This window comes from Callospermophilus lateralis, chromosome 15, assembly GCF_048772815.1.
Source record: "Callospermophilus lateralis isolate mCalLat2 chromosome 15, mCalLat2.hap1, whole genome shotgun sequence".
Taxonomy (NCBI): Eukaryota; Metazoa; Chordata; class Mammalia; order Rodentia; family Sciuridae; genus Callospermophilus; species Callospermophilus lateralis.
The window spans coordinates 84,934,219-84,951,678 of record NC_135319.1 but is presented as its reverse complement, the minus strand read 5'-3'; the positions used below and the strand labels follow the sequence as shown (position 1 = coordinate 84,951,678).

The following is a 17,460-nucleotide window of genomic DNA, read 5'->3' as shown; positions in this document are numbered from 1 at the left end:
GACTTGATTCTGTTTCTACTGTCATGGGGTGAAAAGACCCCAGCATCCGACATCAGACCCATCTCATTACCTGGGGCCTTTCAAAGCAGAGAACTCTCTTCAGCTGAAGCAGAAGCCAGGCAGCCGAGGCTCATTGTCCTTGTTGGCTTTGAAAGTGGAGGAAGGAGCTGACAGAGGCTCCCTGCTGGTGGCTCTAACAGGAGAGGGGACCTGGGTTCCACAGCACAGGACAGAATCTGGCAAGCACCACAGAGCCTGCGAGGAACAGGGCCCTGGCGACATTACATTTTGGCAGAGCTCACCCAGACCTCTGACTATGACTGTGAGGTGGTATATTGCATGATTTGAAGCCCACAGTGTGCGAGTCGTGACAGCAGCAATAGGAAGTGACTTAACCACCACAGGGGTAGCAACAGGGGTAGCAGCTCAAGCACAGCATGAAAGGTGTTATGGTTGGATGTGAGGTGTCCCCCAAAAGCTCACATGTGAGACAATGCAAGAAGGTTCAGAGGAGACATGATGGGGTTGTGAGAGTCTTAACCCAATCAGTGGATTAATCCCTGATGGGGATAACTGAGTGGTAATTGAAGTGGTGGAACGTGGCTGGAGGAGGTGGGAGTTTAGGCGTGGCTTTGGGTATATATTTTATATCTGGAGAGTAGATTCTCTCTCTCTCCCTCCCTCCCTCCCTCCCTCCCTCTCCCTCTCCCTCTCCCTCTCCCTCTCCCTCTCCCTCTCCCTCTCCCTCTCCCTCTCCCTCCCTCCCTCCCTCTCCCTCTCCCTCCCTCCCTCCCTCCCTCTCCCTCTCCCTCCCTCCCTCCCTCTCCCTCTCCCTCTCCCTCCCTCCCTCCCTCCCTCCCTCTCCCCCTCCCTCCCTCCCTCTCCCCCTCCCTCCCTCCCTCCCTCCCTCCCTCTCCCCCTCCCTCCCTCCCTCTCCCCCTCCCTCCCTCCCTCCCTCTCCCCCTCCCTCCCTCCCTCCCTCCCTCTCCCCCTCCCTCCCCCCCCCTCTCCACTTTCTGATCATCATGTGAGCTGCTTCCCTCTGCCACACTTTCCGCCATGATGTTGAGACTCACCTTGAGCCCCAAGGATCGGAGCCGGCCTTCTGTGGACTAAGACTTCTGACACCGTGAGCCTCAAATAAACTTTTCCTCCTCCACAGTTGTTCTGGTTGGGTCCTCTTAGTGGCAGAGTGAAAGAGCTGACCAAACAAGAGGTTAGGTGAGCTGGCCCAAGTTCAGAGACGGAAACCCAGGTCTGCTGACCCCAAGTCCCCAAGGCTTGCCCATTTGAAGCTAAGGAATCTGTGGCAGTGGTAGGCAGTAGGTGAACTGAGTCTGGATTAGCGGCACTGGACGTGACATGACAGGGATCTGTGGTCCCTCAGGTTGAGATGGCTTCGGATGGTGCTGACAGCAGGTGGCTGACTCTGGTGGAGTCACAGAGATTGCTGGGGTAGCAGGTTCTGAGGACCAAAGCCTGGGAGAGCAGCAGAGCCAGCCCCGGAAACAGCCAGAAAGGGAGCCGGGGCAGGCACATCTACAGCAGGAGCTCACCTGTCTCCATCTTGAACAAGGGCTCCGTTTACCCCTCAGCTCCTCATCAAATGGCAGAAAAGGGGTGAGGGAGTCAGCCATGGTGGCTGAGGGGCTGCTGGCACAGGCTCTGTTGCTGGTCCCTCCCAGGTCCCCACACTAGCCTTGGGCAAGAAGGCAGAAACCAGGAGATGTCATTTCTTGGAGACATGGCCACTGGGCGCTGGATGGTAGCCAGGCTTCCTCTTGAGAACAGGTACCAGAGACCAGCTGCCAGGGACCTGCTGGCAGTGACCACTCTGTCTAGTTCCTGGTGAACCCCGTGCTGTGATGGCCTGGGGTGTGGAGGCCATCACTGTGGCAAGAACTGACCACAGCTGCACATTTCAGAGGCTCAGGCTCAACCCCAGGACTCGGTACCTCATTCAAGAGGAGACACGATTTTTAACAGATGATTATCATCATTGCATATATCCACAGAGCGCTGTCAATCCGTAAATCAACCACCTAGAAATGGGCCCGAACTGCCACAGAGTGGCCCTGGAAACCAACGCCAGGGGAGACAGTGCAGAGCTCCTGGTCGGGCCTGTCCCCCATACTTGAAGGACTTCTCTGGCCTAGGTCTGGGATGGAGGGAGTTCTCAGTGGTTGTGGGAGGAATGTCTGCCCCCCGTGAACTTGCCCTGACCACTTGTCCTGTATGAAGGGCTCCGACCTAGCATAGAGCTGCCATAGGAGAATACTCAGTTCAATCTGAATTTCACAAATTAATTTTGTTCTAATGTGTATAATGTCCCGTGCAATATTTGCTCCTGTAGTATCAGGGACTCATTTATACTAAAATTTTTTTATTATTTATCTGGAATTAAAATTGAATTGGGCATTCTGCAAAAAATGATTAAAAAATATTTTTAGTCGGAGATGGACACAATACCTTTATTTTATTTATTTTTATGTGGTGCTTTGAGGATCGAAGCCAGTGTCTCACGTGTGCCAAGTGAGTGCTCCATCACTGAGCTACAACCCCAGCCCTGACTTTCTGTGTTTTTATCAGCTAAATTTGGCAACCAGACCCTCTGTGTTCTAAGTGGTGTTGTGTCTTATTTGGAGACAATGAGACCAACAATCGTCTTTTATTTCTGATTTTGAAGCATAAAGGAGATTTTTACAAAGAAAATAAATGGATCCTTTCCTTGTCCACAGAAGATAGCACAAAGGGGATTTAAAACAAATGAAGGCTTGGTTGGATAAAATGAAGAATCTGCTGACTACAAAGATGAGCTAACAAGGGAATGACTTTCCGTGTGATGTTGAGGGACCTTTGGAAAAAAGAGAACAACCTCTCTGCCCCAGACAGCGTAAGCCACACCAGAATCCACGGTGTTAGAGGTAAATCCTGACAACGGTTAATCCAATAGTCACAGCCTAAAAATAAAGACTCAGAAGCTCAAAAGGGTCGAAAGACTTGTCCAGGGTCACAGCAAAGAGAAGTACCAGGAAGTAAGGCCAGGGTTGGGATGGGGTCCAGCAAGGGAGGTCTGAATGCCCCTAGTCTGGAAATGACACCAGAAAACAGGTATTGATCATTAACCAGGAACCCAGCACTTTACTCAGGCACTTTATCCAATCTGCACAGCCTCTGTGAAATAGGTCTCTGCATTCCATCCTCCCTTGGTACCTGTCTGTGGGTGCTGGTTCCATGACCACCTATAGATGCCAGCATCTGGAGATGTTCCAGGCTCTGGTATAAAATGGCAGGGTGTTTGCATATAGCCTGCACGCATCCTTCCAGATGCTGTAAGTTTTCTCTAGATATTTAATACAGCATAAATGCGCGCTAATAGCTGTTCTGTCTTGTTTAGGGAGTAATGACACACACACAAAGTCTACACATGTTCATTGCAGATACAATGTTCCTTCCACTTATTGTCTCATCTGCAGATGTTGGAAGCTATAGATCTGGAAAGCCAACTCTGATACCTCATTCTGCAGAGGAGACTGTGGCAGGAAGGGCAGATGTAGGGCCCACGCCACATCTGGACACAGGTGAGACCGGGATGCATCCCCTCCCACCACCACAGGGAAATACAACGCCAAAGCCACACTTCTTCCTGTGACCCTGCAAACTTGACCAAACTCTGTCTCCACAGCCCCCCATTACCTTGGGGGTCAAAGAGGGCAATCTCACAGGGTCCTTGTGACTGAAACGTGAACACCCATTGAAGCCATGATTGCAGCTGCTTGGAACCTAGTGAGCACCAACGAATGCCCTCCAGCAGGCACCCACTCCGTGCTCACGGGCAGTTGCTGTGGTTCTGCAAGTGGGGAGTCCCGAAAGCTCTGGATGACCTGATGAAAGGCCAGGTGGCAGGCAGAGAAGAGACAGGAAAACCCAGGGTCCTAAAGCTCCCGTTCCAGGGTGGTGGTGGTGATGCCAGGAAGCAGGGAGGTGTTTAACTCTCAAGAAACGTCAGCCCAGGCTTGGATTGGCTTGGGTGGGAGGGGAGCTGGTGGGAAGGGATGCTGGCTGTCCAGGTGGACATGGGCCAGAGTAGACGCTGGCTGAAGCCTGAGCTGCAGCAGTCCTTCTCAGCCTCATACATCCAGATGGAAAGATGCCACCAAGAGAAGGAACCGCAGGGCTCCCTAGAGCAAAACCACTGTGTAGACAGGAGAAAGCCCAGGGACCTTGCAGAATTCTGCCTTGGGGCAAGACATTCAATTCCAGCTGTGCTGGGGCAAGCTCTTGCATACCTGCTGCCGACCAGCCTTGACACCCATCGCTCATCTCCTGCGCCTGAAAGACTTTGAGGCCGGGCGGGGTGCATGGGAGACCACTACTGGCGGCCTGGCAGTCCCCTCTTTCATCCCGCCTGGCCACCCGCCCCTTGCGCCCCCGTGCGCTGACGCTTATGGCCACAAGGGGGCGCTGGCGCCCTCTGCGCAGTCCCTCCACAGACTGGGAGAACAAAGGATCCCTGGGGCCGGCCTCCCCAGGAGCCACCTGCTTGCAGGATAGGGCGCCCCTCACCCTCCCAGGAAGGAGTTGATTTTTTCTCAAGGCTCCTCCTAGAAGTCTGTTAAAGAAATCGTCGCCCCCTTGATGGCCTTTCCCCCCATCCTAGGGACAAATATAAGAGCGCTGGGACTCTAAAAGTGTTACTGGGTCTGTGGTTTTACGACGCGTCCCGCTCTGTATTCTCTGGCTCCTTCCCGGAGTTTACCAGGATCCTGGCAGCATCAATTTTCTCCCTTCAGTTTATTAAAGGGAACTTCTTTTCAGCTTTGGACAGAGTAGACAGGCCCCCTCGGGAAGTAGTTAAACAAAACCACACAAATCCACAGAAAAGAATGATCTGTGGAGATCAGATCATTGGCCTCGCCCTAAAATGGCCTTGCCCTCGCTTCTAAACATGCATCATCCACTGAGTGCAAACCCTGTGTAATGGCTTCCCAGATGCCACCAGTGAGAAACGTCACCATCAATCTACGGAGGGTCTACTGGGTCAGTCACAGCCCTCAACTGCCCCAACTAGCCAGGCAGAGGCAGCCCTGGGAAGCCAAGCCTTTCCTGATGTGATAATTTAGGGGTCCCCCTGAATCCCTTCCTCCCTGAGATCGCCCCAGGTCAGTTTCCCTGGTCCCCCCCAGGGCTCCAGCTTGGCAGTCAGTAGCCCCCTCCCCTCTTCTCCAGGGCTCAGGGCCCTGCTGTTTCTAAGGAGCTGAGGGAACAGCAACCCACTCAGAGAGAAATTTAGGACCTGTAGAAAGTCCCTCTGAGACCAGGGGCTGCATCAAGGGTGCCCAGGATCTGGAGGGGATGCTGCCGGCCAAATCCCTTCAAGGAATGGAACCCTCCTGTGAACCAGGTATTGTGTTTGTTAAGCCAAGACCTGTCCGTGTGTCTCCCGTATTGCTCTCCTTCTGAGAAATGGAGTTCTTGTCTCTAAGCCTCTCTGGCAGCCCAAGTGCCCACGTCCAAGGCATGGGAGTAGTCCCAGGTGGTGAGCGCAGGGGACCTGGGGCAGGGAGGCAGAAGCAGATCCTGGGGACTTCCTGGAGGAGGGAGTGGGAAGCAGGGACACCCCCAGTGCAGTCCAGCACAGCATCTACCATGATGGAAGTATCCTGTCAGGTCTCCACTGTCCAATATGGCTGCCCCAGCCACGTGTGGTTATGGAGCCCTTGGGGTGTGGCTGGTGCTACCGTGGGGCCCAAGTTTAAGATGTACTTAACCTAGCTGGAAAGCAGAGCTTCAGGAGGGAGGTGGCAGAGGAGGGGTGGGAGCCTAAGAGGGAAGGGAACCTGATACTTCTTCCTAATCTGCCCTGCCTGGCTGAAGCCTCTTGTGCAGTTTCTCTCTGGTCCCTGGGAGCGTTGTGTGGTGGAGGTGGTCCTGAAGTGGGGAGTCGTGGGGGAATGGCAGGGCATGCAGTCTTTGCAACAAAGAAATGACATGCCATAAATTGCTCCTAACAGCAATCGGTCAGGATTACAGGACTTTTCCGGTAGATACTCGTTACCAGTGGACAGGGGTCAACTGCAGTGTTCCTAGACTGTGGTTTCAAAATACTGTAAAGTGGACGTTGAGTTCCTGTAACACCAGGCCAGCCTTCGGTGATGTGTAAAGCAAGTCCCAGCTTCTTTGGATCTCAAGGTGGAGGCAGGGAATGTTCAGAGGAGGACCAGAGATCCTATGTAAGTTTATCTTTTAAACTGGGGGGTGGGGGGCGCACCTCAATTATGCAAAAGAGGGTAGGATGGAGCATGCTCAGTGACTTCCCCGGAATCACACAGTAGCCCTTTGACAATACCGGGATGAAAACCCAAGTCTTGCATGTCCTGGCCCTGGGGCTGTTTCTACTCCCCACTTTGCTTGTCAAATACCCGGAGGCTTTGGGCTTTGTAGACCTTACATCTGACTGGCTTGGCTAATCAGTTAATTGACCAATCACTTTTCCTTCATAAGGTCAGATTGGCAGATGCAGGAGCCAAAGGCCCGAGGGGGCATGTGGCACAAGAGGACAGCTTTGAGGCCAGAGTCCCAGTCCCAAATATCCTCCCTAGGTATTTCCTCCAGCTTTTTATTATGAAATTACTCAGTCCAAAAAGTTGGAAGAATACCACAGCAAGCACTGTATGCCGTGGCTGGGACTCGTTAGAAGTGACACCTCTGCTTGTCTTGTGTTTGTGCCCATTCTCCTGAGCCACTGGGTGCAAACACCCAGACATTTCATCCCTAGACTGTGGCATGGATCTACCAAGAACACAGGCACTTTCCTACAAAACCAAACTGCCGTAATCTTACCGGAGCAAATGAACAACAATCCCTGATATCCAGACACATGAAGATGCTCCCAGTTATATTTTGAGTGGTCCCAGAATGCAATCAGGGTTCCCAAATTGCTGCTCCCTTGCATTTTGAGTGAACTTAGGGACTCGAAAGTGCTAGACGGCCACTCTACCCCTGAGCCCCAGCCACAGCCCCAGACTTGGTCATTCTTGGTAAATGACAAGTATGCAGAAGATTGTGTGTGTGTGTGTGTGTGTGTGTGTGTATGTGTGTGTGTGTGTGTGTGTAAGACTTTTAAAGGTTAACTTCTCCAACACAAGCCTTAGTAATTGCAATTCGTAAACATTTCCCACTTCCATATGTTTTAAAAATATTATGAATAAGTATTATCCTATGAGCCACAAATTGGCCCTGAATTCTTTCCCTATTTTGAAGACCACGCAGGTTCAACTGACAAAACTATAGACATGTGAAAAGAGGTGTGACAGCATCTAATGCACCTGAACTTGAAAATTCTTTGAGGCATTCACAACCCTAACCCTAACCCAAATGCTTCTTAGAGCACTTGAAGGGAGGGAGGTGGACCCCCTGGTGTGGGTGATTATTTCCTGGAAATACAAATACTTGGGGAAGTAATGAGTTCTCCTGAAAATATCTCAGTTCTCTGGGGAGCGAGTGGCCAATCCCCTGACACCGGAGGGTGGAATCACCTGGTTGGGTGATTGAGGGTGTCCTCCTGTGCACTCCCTCACAGTGTTGGGTCTTCTTAGGAGTCACTGTCAAGTCTCTCAAACCAGAAGAAACACAGTAGCCGGGCAGAGCACAGGGGGCAGTTTTGTTTCAGATTCCCTGCAAAGTCTTAAAGAAGCTCTTTCTTTGGGTCCAGATGTGTCCTCCCTTGTGAAAAGTACTTTCTGCCTCCCTGGGCCCCTGCAGGTTCCCCTGTAGGGGACAAGGGGTCCCCATGACTGCTGCAAGGCCTAGCTCAGGACCACATTCGGGACAGGAGCTGAGGCTGCCTTCCCAGGACAAGTCTCACCTCAGGTGGCCAGGCCAGGTTCTGCAGGACCAGGAGAGTGGGAGGAGATGTGGGTACAGTGGCCTCAGGCTATTGAAACCAGCTTCAGAACAACAACATAATAGCTAACATAATAATAATGTTGAAGGGTTGGTAGTTTGCAGCTCTTAATCCTCCCAGTAGTCCCAGGAGGAAACACAGATTCTCACCCAAGGGTGGATTTCTCAAAACACTGACCAGCATCTGAACCAAAATGTTTTGAGTTGGTCCTGTCCTAACTTATCTGTCCTTTTAGTGAGCCCACTCAGCCGCTAATATGTGGGAACCTTTCTTTTCTACATTTTGCAGCTAAGAAAATGGAAGACTCAGCGGACTCGAGCAACTGGCCCCAAGTCACCCAGTTATTGAAGTGTGCTGCCCGAGCTTCTTAGGAAGCAGGGCTGATGGCTTCCTTGATGAAGTATGCTTCAGGAAGGACTGTCCCCAGGGAAGTCCTTGGCTTAGAGATTAGGGGCCCAGTTCTAAGTTTAGAAGCTTTGAGGATGTTCTGCAGTGGAATCGATGGGTGATTTTGCTTCAGTTAAATGCCAGCTATTAAAGTAGGGCGCAAGCTGCCAGGGATCCTGCCCCTCCCTGGCCGCGACTAACCCAGGAGTAAGTGGCCTTACCACAGCCCTGGACAGGCTGGATCCTTGCTCTTGGGTCCTTCTTTCTTGCGGTGGATGTTATTGAGATGTCGATTAAGGAATGAGATTCATGGTGTTGCAGGCAGTTCGCGCCCCCACGGGCAGGGCTTAGGAGCCCTTAAATGTCACAACCCTATTCATCTAGCTTTTCAGCAGCCACCATTAAAAAGTAAATTATTGAAAGGAAAATTTCCAAGAGAGAGAGAGAGAGAGAGAGAGAGAGAGAGAGAGAAGGAAGAGGAGGAGGAGGAGGAGGAGGAGGAGGAGGAGGAGGAGGAGGAGGAGGAGGGAGGAGAGAGGGCCCGTGGCAGGGAGGGTCCCACCCGCCTCGTCTCGCTTCCCACCCCGACGGGCCAGCAGCGCAATTTGTTTCTTGGAGACGTTTGGGGACAGGGCTCTGGTGTCCTTCCATTGACGTATCATTACTAGAGAGGAAGAAAGAAGGGCGTCCCGAGGGCTTTTCGGGGAAGAAAAGGGGGGATGACTACTCAAGACATTTTGTAAAGGGGGGAAAATTGGGAAGAAAGGGGCCCCGGCAGGGGGCGGAGGACGGTGAATTGCGCCCTTGTCTGGCGCTTCTTTCAGCCTAAACCTGTGCTGGCCTCGGTGGCTCAGTTCAAACTGTCCCCTTTAGTTCTCGCTGGCTTTTCTGCCCTCGCCCCAGAACCTCAACAGATTGGGGCTTATTTACCTATTCACACTCGGCCGTGGAAGCCCATTAATAGGCTTATTAGCAACACCATTCAAGGAAGGCCTTGGAACAAAAGGGGTTCCAGCCACTTGAAGGGGGAAGAGAGAGAGGGGGGGAAAAAACTGTAAAGAGATTATTTTCTCATTCAGGGGCCTCGCTGGTGTGAAAGCGTTCCCGGTCCGTCTGAGGTCACTTGAAGTCTAAATATGATGCCAGAATTGATTTTTTTTTTTTTTTTTTTGAAAAAAAAAATTCCAAGCGTGCTTGTAGGTTTCTCAGAACTGCAGAGTTTGTTGTCACCGGCTTCCCCACTGCAAAATGAGCGCCCAGGACACGGGGCTTTGGGTGGATGGCTGTCTTTTCACCGCGATGGAGAATAAATTCTGCAAACCGCATCTGGGCCTTACAGTAGGTGCGCTGCGGCCTTTTCCAGGCGCAGGCTTCCCCCGCCATTCAGCGGACACCCAGCTACTGATGAATGGACAGAGGGACCCGCTTCCTGCACCATTAATTTATGTGAGAATGTGTTAACAGCGTTTCAAAGGCCAATGGCTGCACTGCGGGATGGGAAAGGGCTCTGTCCCCGACCCTCCCGCTTCCCATTGGTGGGAAGTATAAAGATGTAAGTGCCAGCTCAGGGCGGGGGACACTCAGACACATCTCTTTTGTGATCCCAGGTCTGAGAACTTGAGAACACACGGGGATGGCCAGAACCACCAGGCTGGGAGTGAATGGCTGGCTGAGTGTCGCCGGCATGAAGTATCCACTAATTAAAAGGTCCTGGGACTGACCCAGGGTACTGGACTTGACTCAAAATATTCCCTTCCTGCGAAGTCTATACACTGATGATTCTTTTACTTGAGAAGCAGCCTACTATTTTTGCCATCAAATTTCCAAACTATAATTTCATAGCCATGAACTTGAGGCATTTAAGTGCATTTGTTACTTCCAGCTCCTGAGTGATTGACATAAAAATCTTCCAGGTTCTAACACAAATGAAATGATTTTCTAATCAGGTGGCATCTCAAAAAAATGTTTCTGCAAACGTCATAAAGTGTGCAATGATGGTGACCAGAGGCAACTGCCCTTTCAAAGGCAGGAAGAGTGGATGTCACAGGTTAGGTTTCTTCTCCCTGTTCCTCTGTCTTCAGGTCTCAGGAGAATTCTAAAGCATTTCTGGGTTTAGTGACCTTTTCTAAAGAAAAACAATTAAGGTTTTAATCTATGTGACCTTGAACTTATGCATAACTGCTCAGAATAAGAAGGGAGAGTTATTTTTATTCAAAAATAAATTATGCAGAAGACAGGTCCTAGTGAAAAAAACCAAACAAAACAAATGGAAACTATGAACTGGGTCAGTTGCAGCCTGGTGCTCACTTGAAGAATCAGATTTTGCAGTTAAAGAATCTAAGATTCAGAGAGAGGAATTGACTGGCTTAAGGTCATTTGGCTGTTTATGGTAGTTGAGATTTTAGTCTCTATTCCCCTTCCCTGTGGTTCAAACCCAGGACCTCACACTTGCTAGGTAAGCATTCTACCAAGAGCTACATCCCCAGGCCCTCTTGAGAGCCCTTTCGAAATTAATCCAAATATACATTACTAAACAACACTTTTTCTCCTTCCTCCCTCCCCCCTCCCTCCCTCCCTCCCTCCCTTCCTTCTTTCCTTCCTTTTTTGTTGTTGCAGATTTTGGTCTTTTCTAAGAAAGCCACACTCAAAGTCAGGCTTACAGGGTAGATGAGCGAACTGAGCAAAATCCCCTAATCACTATGCCCTCCCCATAATCACGATGCCCTCTCCGTAAATGTTGTTTCGAACAGAAAAATGCAACATCGTCCTGCAAACTGTTGCAAGTTGCTTCCTCTCCAAAAGCTTCGGTTGCTCTAAATTTCTCGCCGGGTACAATGGGGACGTTTTTTAAGGGGGTAGAGCATTCTGTCATTTGTTTCTTAACTTGACATAAAACAACGTAGGGCAAGCCGTGGGCCAGCCTCCCTCGCCCGGGAAGGCAGGAGGCGGTGACGCGGGGCGCGGACCAGGCCTTATTGGGAGGACACTCTGGCACCCCTCCGCCGCCACCGCGACCGGGGCCCCTCGCCTCCCCGCCGGGGTCTCGGGGCGGCTCCGCGGCGTCGGGAGCTGCGCCGGGCTCGGGGCGGCCCGGCGGGCGCTGATTGGCAGAGCGGGCGCCGCCGTCCAGGAAACGGCTCGGGTTTCAGCGGGGGCGTGACCCGCGGGCGGCGGCGGCGGCGGCGGCGGCGCGGGCGCGGCGCAGGAGAGCGCCAGAGAGCCGAGCGGGCGGCGGTGCGGAGCAGAGCGCGGCGAGCGAGCGCGGCCGCACAAAGCTAGGGCGCCGCGGGCTGCCTGCGGCGTAGCTGGCCCAGCGCAGCGCGGCGACTCCTCTCGGGCTGGCGGGGGCGGCCGCGAGCCCCCGGGCCCCAGGCCGCGGCTCCCTGCGCTCTCCGGGCTTTCGCAACTTAGGAGCAAAGTTTGGAGGAGGAAACGCCAAGCCCGGGTCCTTTCTTCCCCTCGCTCCCCAAACCCGAGGGCAGCCGCGGCGTCATGCCCGCGCTCCTCCGCAGCCTGGGGTGCGCGTGAAGCCGCGGAGCCCTTGCGCCGCCCGGGACCCGCGGGCCGCTCTCTTTTTGGAGTTTTCTCCCCGATCTGGTCGCTGGCTCCATCCCGACCCACGCCGGGCTCCGGGACAGCTCCGACCGAGGAGGAGCGTTGCCATTCAAGGTAATCGCCGCGCTGGACGCCTCCGGGAGCTCCGCCAGCCGGGAGAGTGGGCGCCGTGGGAGCCCGGAGCACAGGGCGCACGGTCCCCCCGCGGAGGGCGAGGGGAAGTGGCAGTGTGGGGGCGCTCCCGGTCCTCCCTCTTTGGCCAGATAGGTGATGGGGGAGGTGGGTGCGTGCAGACGGCTGGCATCTGGGGAGAGTTCTGCCTCTAGCACCCCCATTCAGATGCTGACATCTGCCTCTGCCCAGACACCCACACCCTGTCAAACTTCGGCGGTCCCAGTCCTGCCGGCTGTGCACGTTCCTCCGAGCCCAGAGTGGGCGTACGGCTGGGGCTGCCTGCCGGTGGCACGGCGCCTCGGCTGGCGCTCGGGAGGGGTATCCTCGGGGTGCCGCGTTCCTGAGCCCGCGGAGCGCCCTCCGCGCCCCATCCAGTCTGGGGAGGGGGACCTTTCCTGGGAGGGGGCCGTTGTGTGTGTGGGTGTGGGAGGGCAGCGACATCTCCAAAGGGGTGGTGATGGCCAGAGGTGGCACTTTTGGGGAGGGGCGGCTCGGATCCCGGGTTCTGGTTGCTGGGCGCCTCGCGCCCGCAGCAGCCGTGGGCGTAGCAGGGAGCGCTGCGCGCCTGGGGCTAGGGGGCGAGCTGGACCGACTTTTCCTAGTTCGCCTGCCTGCTCTGCCCGCTGCCGCTCCGAGATGTCGAAAGCGCAGGCGAGTTCTAACTTGCGCGCTCATTCTTTCAGCGCCGGGGCCGCGCTGGGGAATCGGCCGAGGGCCCTGCGTGGCGCTGGCTCCGACCCTTGCGGCCAGGGGCACTGGCGCAGGAGGCGGCCCGGGAGCGACCGCCCTCGGCCGGTCCGCTCGCAGCTCGCTCCCTAGAAACTCTGCTCCAAGACCGCCTTTCCTCTCCCCAGCTCAATAAAACCCACCCTTAAAGGCCAACCTGCTTTCAGACTCAGGGCACCCATTATGTGTTTGGTGTGAAACGCTATCAACATTTAAAACTCCATTGTCCCCTTGGTCCCAAATCCCTGTAAATCTTCCACCAGCCTCGACTCATTTTCATCTGAAAAGCCTGTTTAGTTTGAATAGAAAAGCAATCAGGCGCCCCTCTCCCTCTCGCTGGAATGTCAATTAAAATGCAGATTTTCTCTGAGCTCTTTAGCGCCCCGAGTTGGGGGAGAAACCTGGATATTCCAAGCACAAATGAAAGAAATGTTACAATGAAACCGGGTGGTGATGGTGAGCACCCCTAAGCTGCTCCCGAGTGCTCAGCGGATTTCCAGCATTAAGGCAGCTATTGTGCTCCTGTGTCTGCTGGTGTCTTTGGAGAGTTCAATATGTTGAGGAATTTTTCCATCCTCCCTAGACCTGACTCCTTGATAGCTCTCTGCCCTACAAAGTGCTGGCCAGTAGGGAGGCTTCCAGGGAGGAGATGGGTCTGCACTTAAGGCCAGCATCTCCGAACTTTTCTGGCACTGTTGACTTTGTCCGTGCAAAAGCTACATCAGAACAAAAGTGTTTAGTTGGTGAGCTAGCAGAGGACAGGTGGAGCCCGCTAAGGCCAGGCTGTGTTAGCCTGTCTTCTGGGAGGGTTGGGGTTTGGGCATGTTCTGCTAACTTGAAGAACCTAGTGCAGGTCTGGTGTGGTGACCCCTCCCCAGCCAGGCTCTTTCTGCTGGTCACTTTGCCTGTCTTTGGGGGCAGGCTTGTGTGGAGGTGAAAATGGACCCGTGGGGCGGGTGGCCCTGAAGAGCCATCCATCAGAGTGACAACTCCTCCCGCACACAGGCTGAGCAGAGAGTTCCCTTTCAGGGGGAAAAATAAACACGCTGGGCTTTCACTGGGGCTCAGACTCCAGGAAGGATTATGGTATTGAAGGCAGGAAGCCGGGATTGTGGCCGTCAGCAGCATGCTGGGCCTGTGTTCCCAACACGGAGCCTCGGGACCTAATTATCCTGCCTAGGAGGTCGCACTACACTTTTGTCCACTCTGGTGAGGAGCTGTGCAGACCTGCTGCCTTCCGTCTCCGCCTTCCAGAGGTTTGAGGAGGGGTCCGCCCATGGGCCTGGGCCTGCACAGGGCTGAAATTCAAGTTTCTAGTGCGATTGGTGAGGGCAAGGGAAAGGCTTGAGATTCCGCCAAGGGCACTGTCCACCTTTGCTGGCCTAGAGCTAAGGAGTGTCTTCAGGGCAGAGGCAGGTGTTGGCTGGGGAGGCAGCTGGGGGCAAGACCTCCTGCCAGGATGTGAGCAAGCCTGTTCCTCAAGTTGCCCCAAGGGCAGAAAATTCCCCTGCCTTGTGGAGATGCCTAGTGAATCCATGAGAATGTCTGTGTACTTCCTCCCACATGTATGTAGAAATAGATAGAGTTATCTTTTGAGGCTCTTTAAGAGGAAAGAGAAGTTGGCGGAAAAATGCTTCAAGCTATCTGAACACACAGGGTTTGTGCACTGCTCATGCCCCCTCCGGTGTCCACACACAGTTCTCTGGTGGTAACACTGTTTCACCTGTGCTTTCTTTAAAGCAGAGTTTTCATGATGTCACCCTTGGACCATACTCCATCCTCAGTGGAGGCTGAAAGAAGCAGTATTTAGGCTAGAGCTTTAGGAAGGCCCTGGAAGTGTTGAAATTCTGTGTGGTGATTTGAAACACCGAAGTCTGTAGTAAAAAGCAGAAGGGTGGAGATGTGTCTGTTGCAGGTCTCAGCCCACCCCCAGTCTTATAAAATGTGGTTCATTCATGTGGTTCACAGACTGAAGCCCAAAGTTGGCCTACCTTTCTTTTCTTGCGATTGCTTTATATAAATTCTCCAAAGTTTGTGCATTTCGCCGCCTCAACACAATCACTGAAGATACTGAATGAATTTAAAGTTATTTGGACTGTGTTTTGAGCTTGCTTGGAAGCTTCTCTTTGCCTTGGATCAAGTGGGTGAACAGAATAGTAAGTTGAGTTTCCCCTTGCAACCGCTGCCAGTAGGTTAGCATATTGAAAGTTCTGGGGCAATCACATACCAGGATAACTTAGATTTCGTCATCACCACTGCTAACCTCCTGCATTATTCATCAGAGTCTGCTTCTGCTGTTTCTTAAGCCCCTTGACATAGGTCGAAGACATTTAGTAGGCCTTCACTGCCATTGAGTCCTGGAAAGGAATTCAGGCTATGAATCCCTGTTTGGATCAGCTGCTTTGAATGTATTGCAGTTCTGTTCGTTCTTTGTAAGTGGCTGCTTGGCGAAAGATTGAAATACACGTCTGCATTTGAAAATGAATCCTGACAAGTGTAAACTGGTGGGAATTTTTTGTAGTCTTCCCGGGTTTCTTTTGATTCTGCTGGCCTCCTTTCTTTCTGAGAGCCACCGTGCCGGCGGACACACCGCCAGCTCCAGCCCAGCTGAAATCCCGGGCTGTAAGCAGCCGCCTCCGCCAGTCAGCTTCCTAGCGCCCAGCTGGACTGAGGAGTTAACGAGGCTGGTTCTGCCAACCCGAGCATTTTTAACTTGCGTTTGTAGTTGCCCTTGAAACTAAGGTCACGTTGCTTCTGCCTTTTGTAGAGGCGATGGTGGGTAAAAGAAGAGCACACTTTACCTAACCCATGGCTGTGTGTGTTGCTCTGGACCCTGTAGCTACTGTTTTATCTCCATTTCTTAAAAGTGCTCTTTCAAAAAGATCAGCCTAGCGTCTTGAGGACCCATCTGGTGGACACACCTGGGGCTCCGAGGTGAGGATGGAAGGCCCTGGCTGATAATGAGAAAGAGCTGTGTTTGCACACACCCTGGCGATGCCGAGAAACGGTCTTATCCTATGTGGGTCCAAGTGCGTGGCGCTGGGGAGGACTGCACTGACTGGCCGAATCTCTTTCTTTCAGTGGCTGCTGCAGTCGCAGCACAGCAGCGAGCCCCGCCGCAGTGCCCTGCCTGCTGAGCCCCCCGTGGGCCGAGGCGCTGCAGGCGGTCCATGCTCCAGGAGGAAGTGTGCAGATGGGATTAACGTCCACATGGAGATATGGAAGAGGACTGGGGATTGGCACCGTAACCATGGTCAACTGGGGTCGGTTCATCTGCCTGGTCGTGGTCACCATGGCAACCTTGTCCCGGGCCCGGCCCTCCTTCAATTTAGTTGAGGATACCACGTTAGAGCCGGAAGGTAAGTTGTTTAATTTCGCTTTCAGGCTACCAAGTTTGTGTGGGGATTTGTCTGGGGGAAGCGGCACGGAATGGGGAGGGATGTTTCAGCATGGGCTGCCCTTTCCTGGCTGCCAGGTGGCCAGCAGAAGGTATAGTTTGGAGGTCTGAGTGCTGGGCGAACGAGGCAGCTGCGGCTCCCCTTTAGCCAGTGCCCAGGAGAGCCGCGGAAGGGACGTGCCTCGGGAAGATGACTGTCCTCTCTAGCCTCCTGCAGGAGCTCTCTCGCTGGAGGGATTTTGCTTTCAGTGTAAAGAATTTCTGTTTTCTGACCAAAGGGGACCACTAAAGGAAACTGCCAACATCTGAAATGCTGACGCTTGATTTTCATTGTTTGTTGGAGTCTCTGAAGTGCTACAGAGAGAGGCCAGACAGGTTGCTTCTCTAAGCCATTGTAGTTCATAATCCTTAAGCAATGTGCCCCAGAGTGGCAGACTCTGTTTTAGAGAGACCAGGAAGTGGATACACCCAGGGGTCTCCCTCCTCTCTGAGAACTTCAGCTCTCACGGGGCAGGCACTGACTGGCATGTCGTCTTTGGGGACCTGATCGTGAAAGTGGAAGGCCCCTCGCGGGGACTACACGGGGCTCCTGTATTCAGCTGGGCATGTCTGCAACCTTTTTCCCAGGTCCGGGGAGACGGTGTTCACTAGCCTCCGCTTGGTGCGGCATTGAATCTGTCATCAGGAGGGAATATTGGTAGCCGAGTTATTTTTGAGTGGTAATCCGAGAGTAAAACGGCAGATCCCGGCACTCATCGCCACTTAATGAACCTGTTTGCTCTGAGCCCACCTGGTGCCTGCTTGCCTTTGGGAGCCCGCCTGGTCCTGCGTGGTGTCTGGGTTTGGCTGAGCCGCTGGGTTTGGGGATGCATGGGGCGTGCGGGGTGGGTGAGCAGCGTGCTGACCCAGAGGGGTGGCCTGGGAGGGGCAGAAAGCCCAGCTTCCTTGGTCCCCAAGGGGGACATCCACAAGGAGTATTGTGCCGCCATCCAGAGATGAGAACCAGAGAGGTGGGGTCCCTAGGGAGACCGAGGCACGGCTCTTCCAAAGCTGTGAGGGAGGCTGGGCATTCGTGGCTACACAGAGGCACTCTGTAATTGCCAGGAGTGGTGACATCGTGGCGGTGCCTACCACGCCTCTGGAAAGGGATCTGGGAGGAGTTGTGTCTGAGGCTGTTACAAGCTCTCGCTCCAGACCATTATGGAACCGCCTCTTTGTGACTTGTGCTGTGACATCAGGGCCGATGTAATTTGCAATGGTGACGCATTTTTGAAGGGCTTCACGTGAGGGAAACCGTTCCCAGTTTCTGAAAGTC

At 53.4% G+C, this 17,460-nt stretch overlaps 1 protein-coding gene and 1 long non-coding RNA gene across 2 annotated transcripts in view; both read left to right on the top strand.

The window, feature by feature from the left end:
- The first annotated feature begins 2,812 nt into the window (after positions 1 to 2,812).
- Positions 2,813 to 4,519, top strand: LOC143381506 (uncharacterized). Its single transcript, XR_013088823.1, has 3 exons — positions 2,813 to 2,924; positions 3,477 to 3,581; positions 3,686 to 4,519. It is a non-coding gene; the product is annotated as an uncharacterized LOC143381506 (long non-coding RNA).
- A 7,095-nt stretch (positions 4,520 to 11,614) lies between these two features.
- Fgfr2 (fibroblast growth factor receptor 2) overlaps positions 11,615 to 17,460 on the top strand; it is a 97,731-nt gene continuing 91,885 nt past the window's right edge. The window contains exons 1-2 of the mRNA XM_076834305.1: positions 11,615 to 11,962; positions 15,830 to 16,107. Coding sequence (XP_076690420.1) covers positions 15,942 to 16,107 — 166 coding nt within the window. The 5' untranslated portion in view covers positions 11,615 to 11,962; positions 15,830 to 15,941. The remainder of the gene's footprint in view (positions 11,963 to 15,829; positions 16,108 to 17,460) is intronic.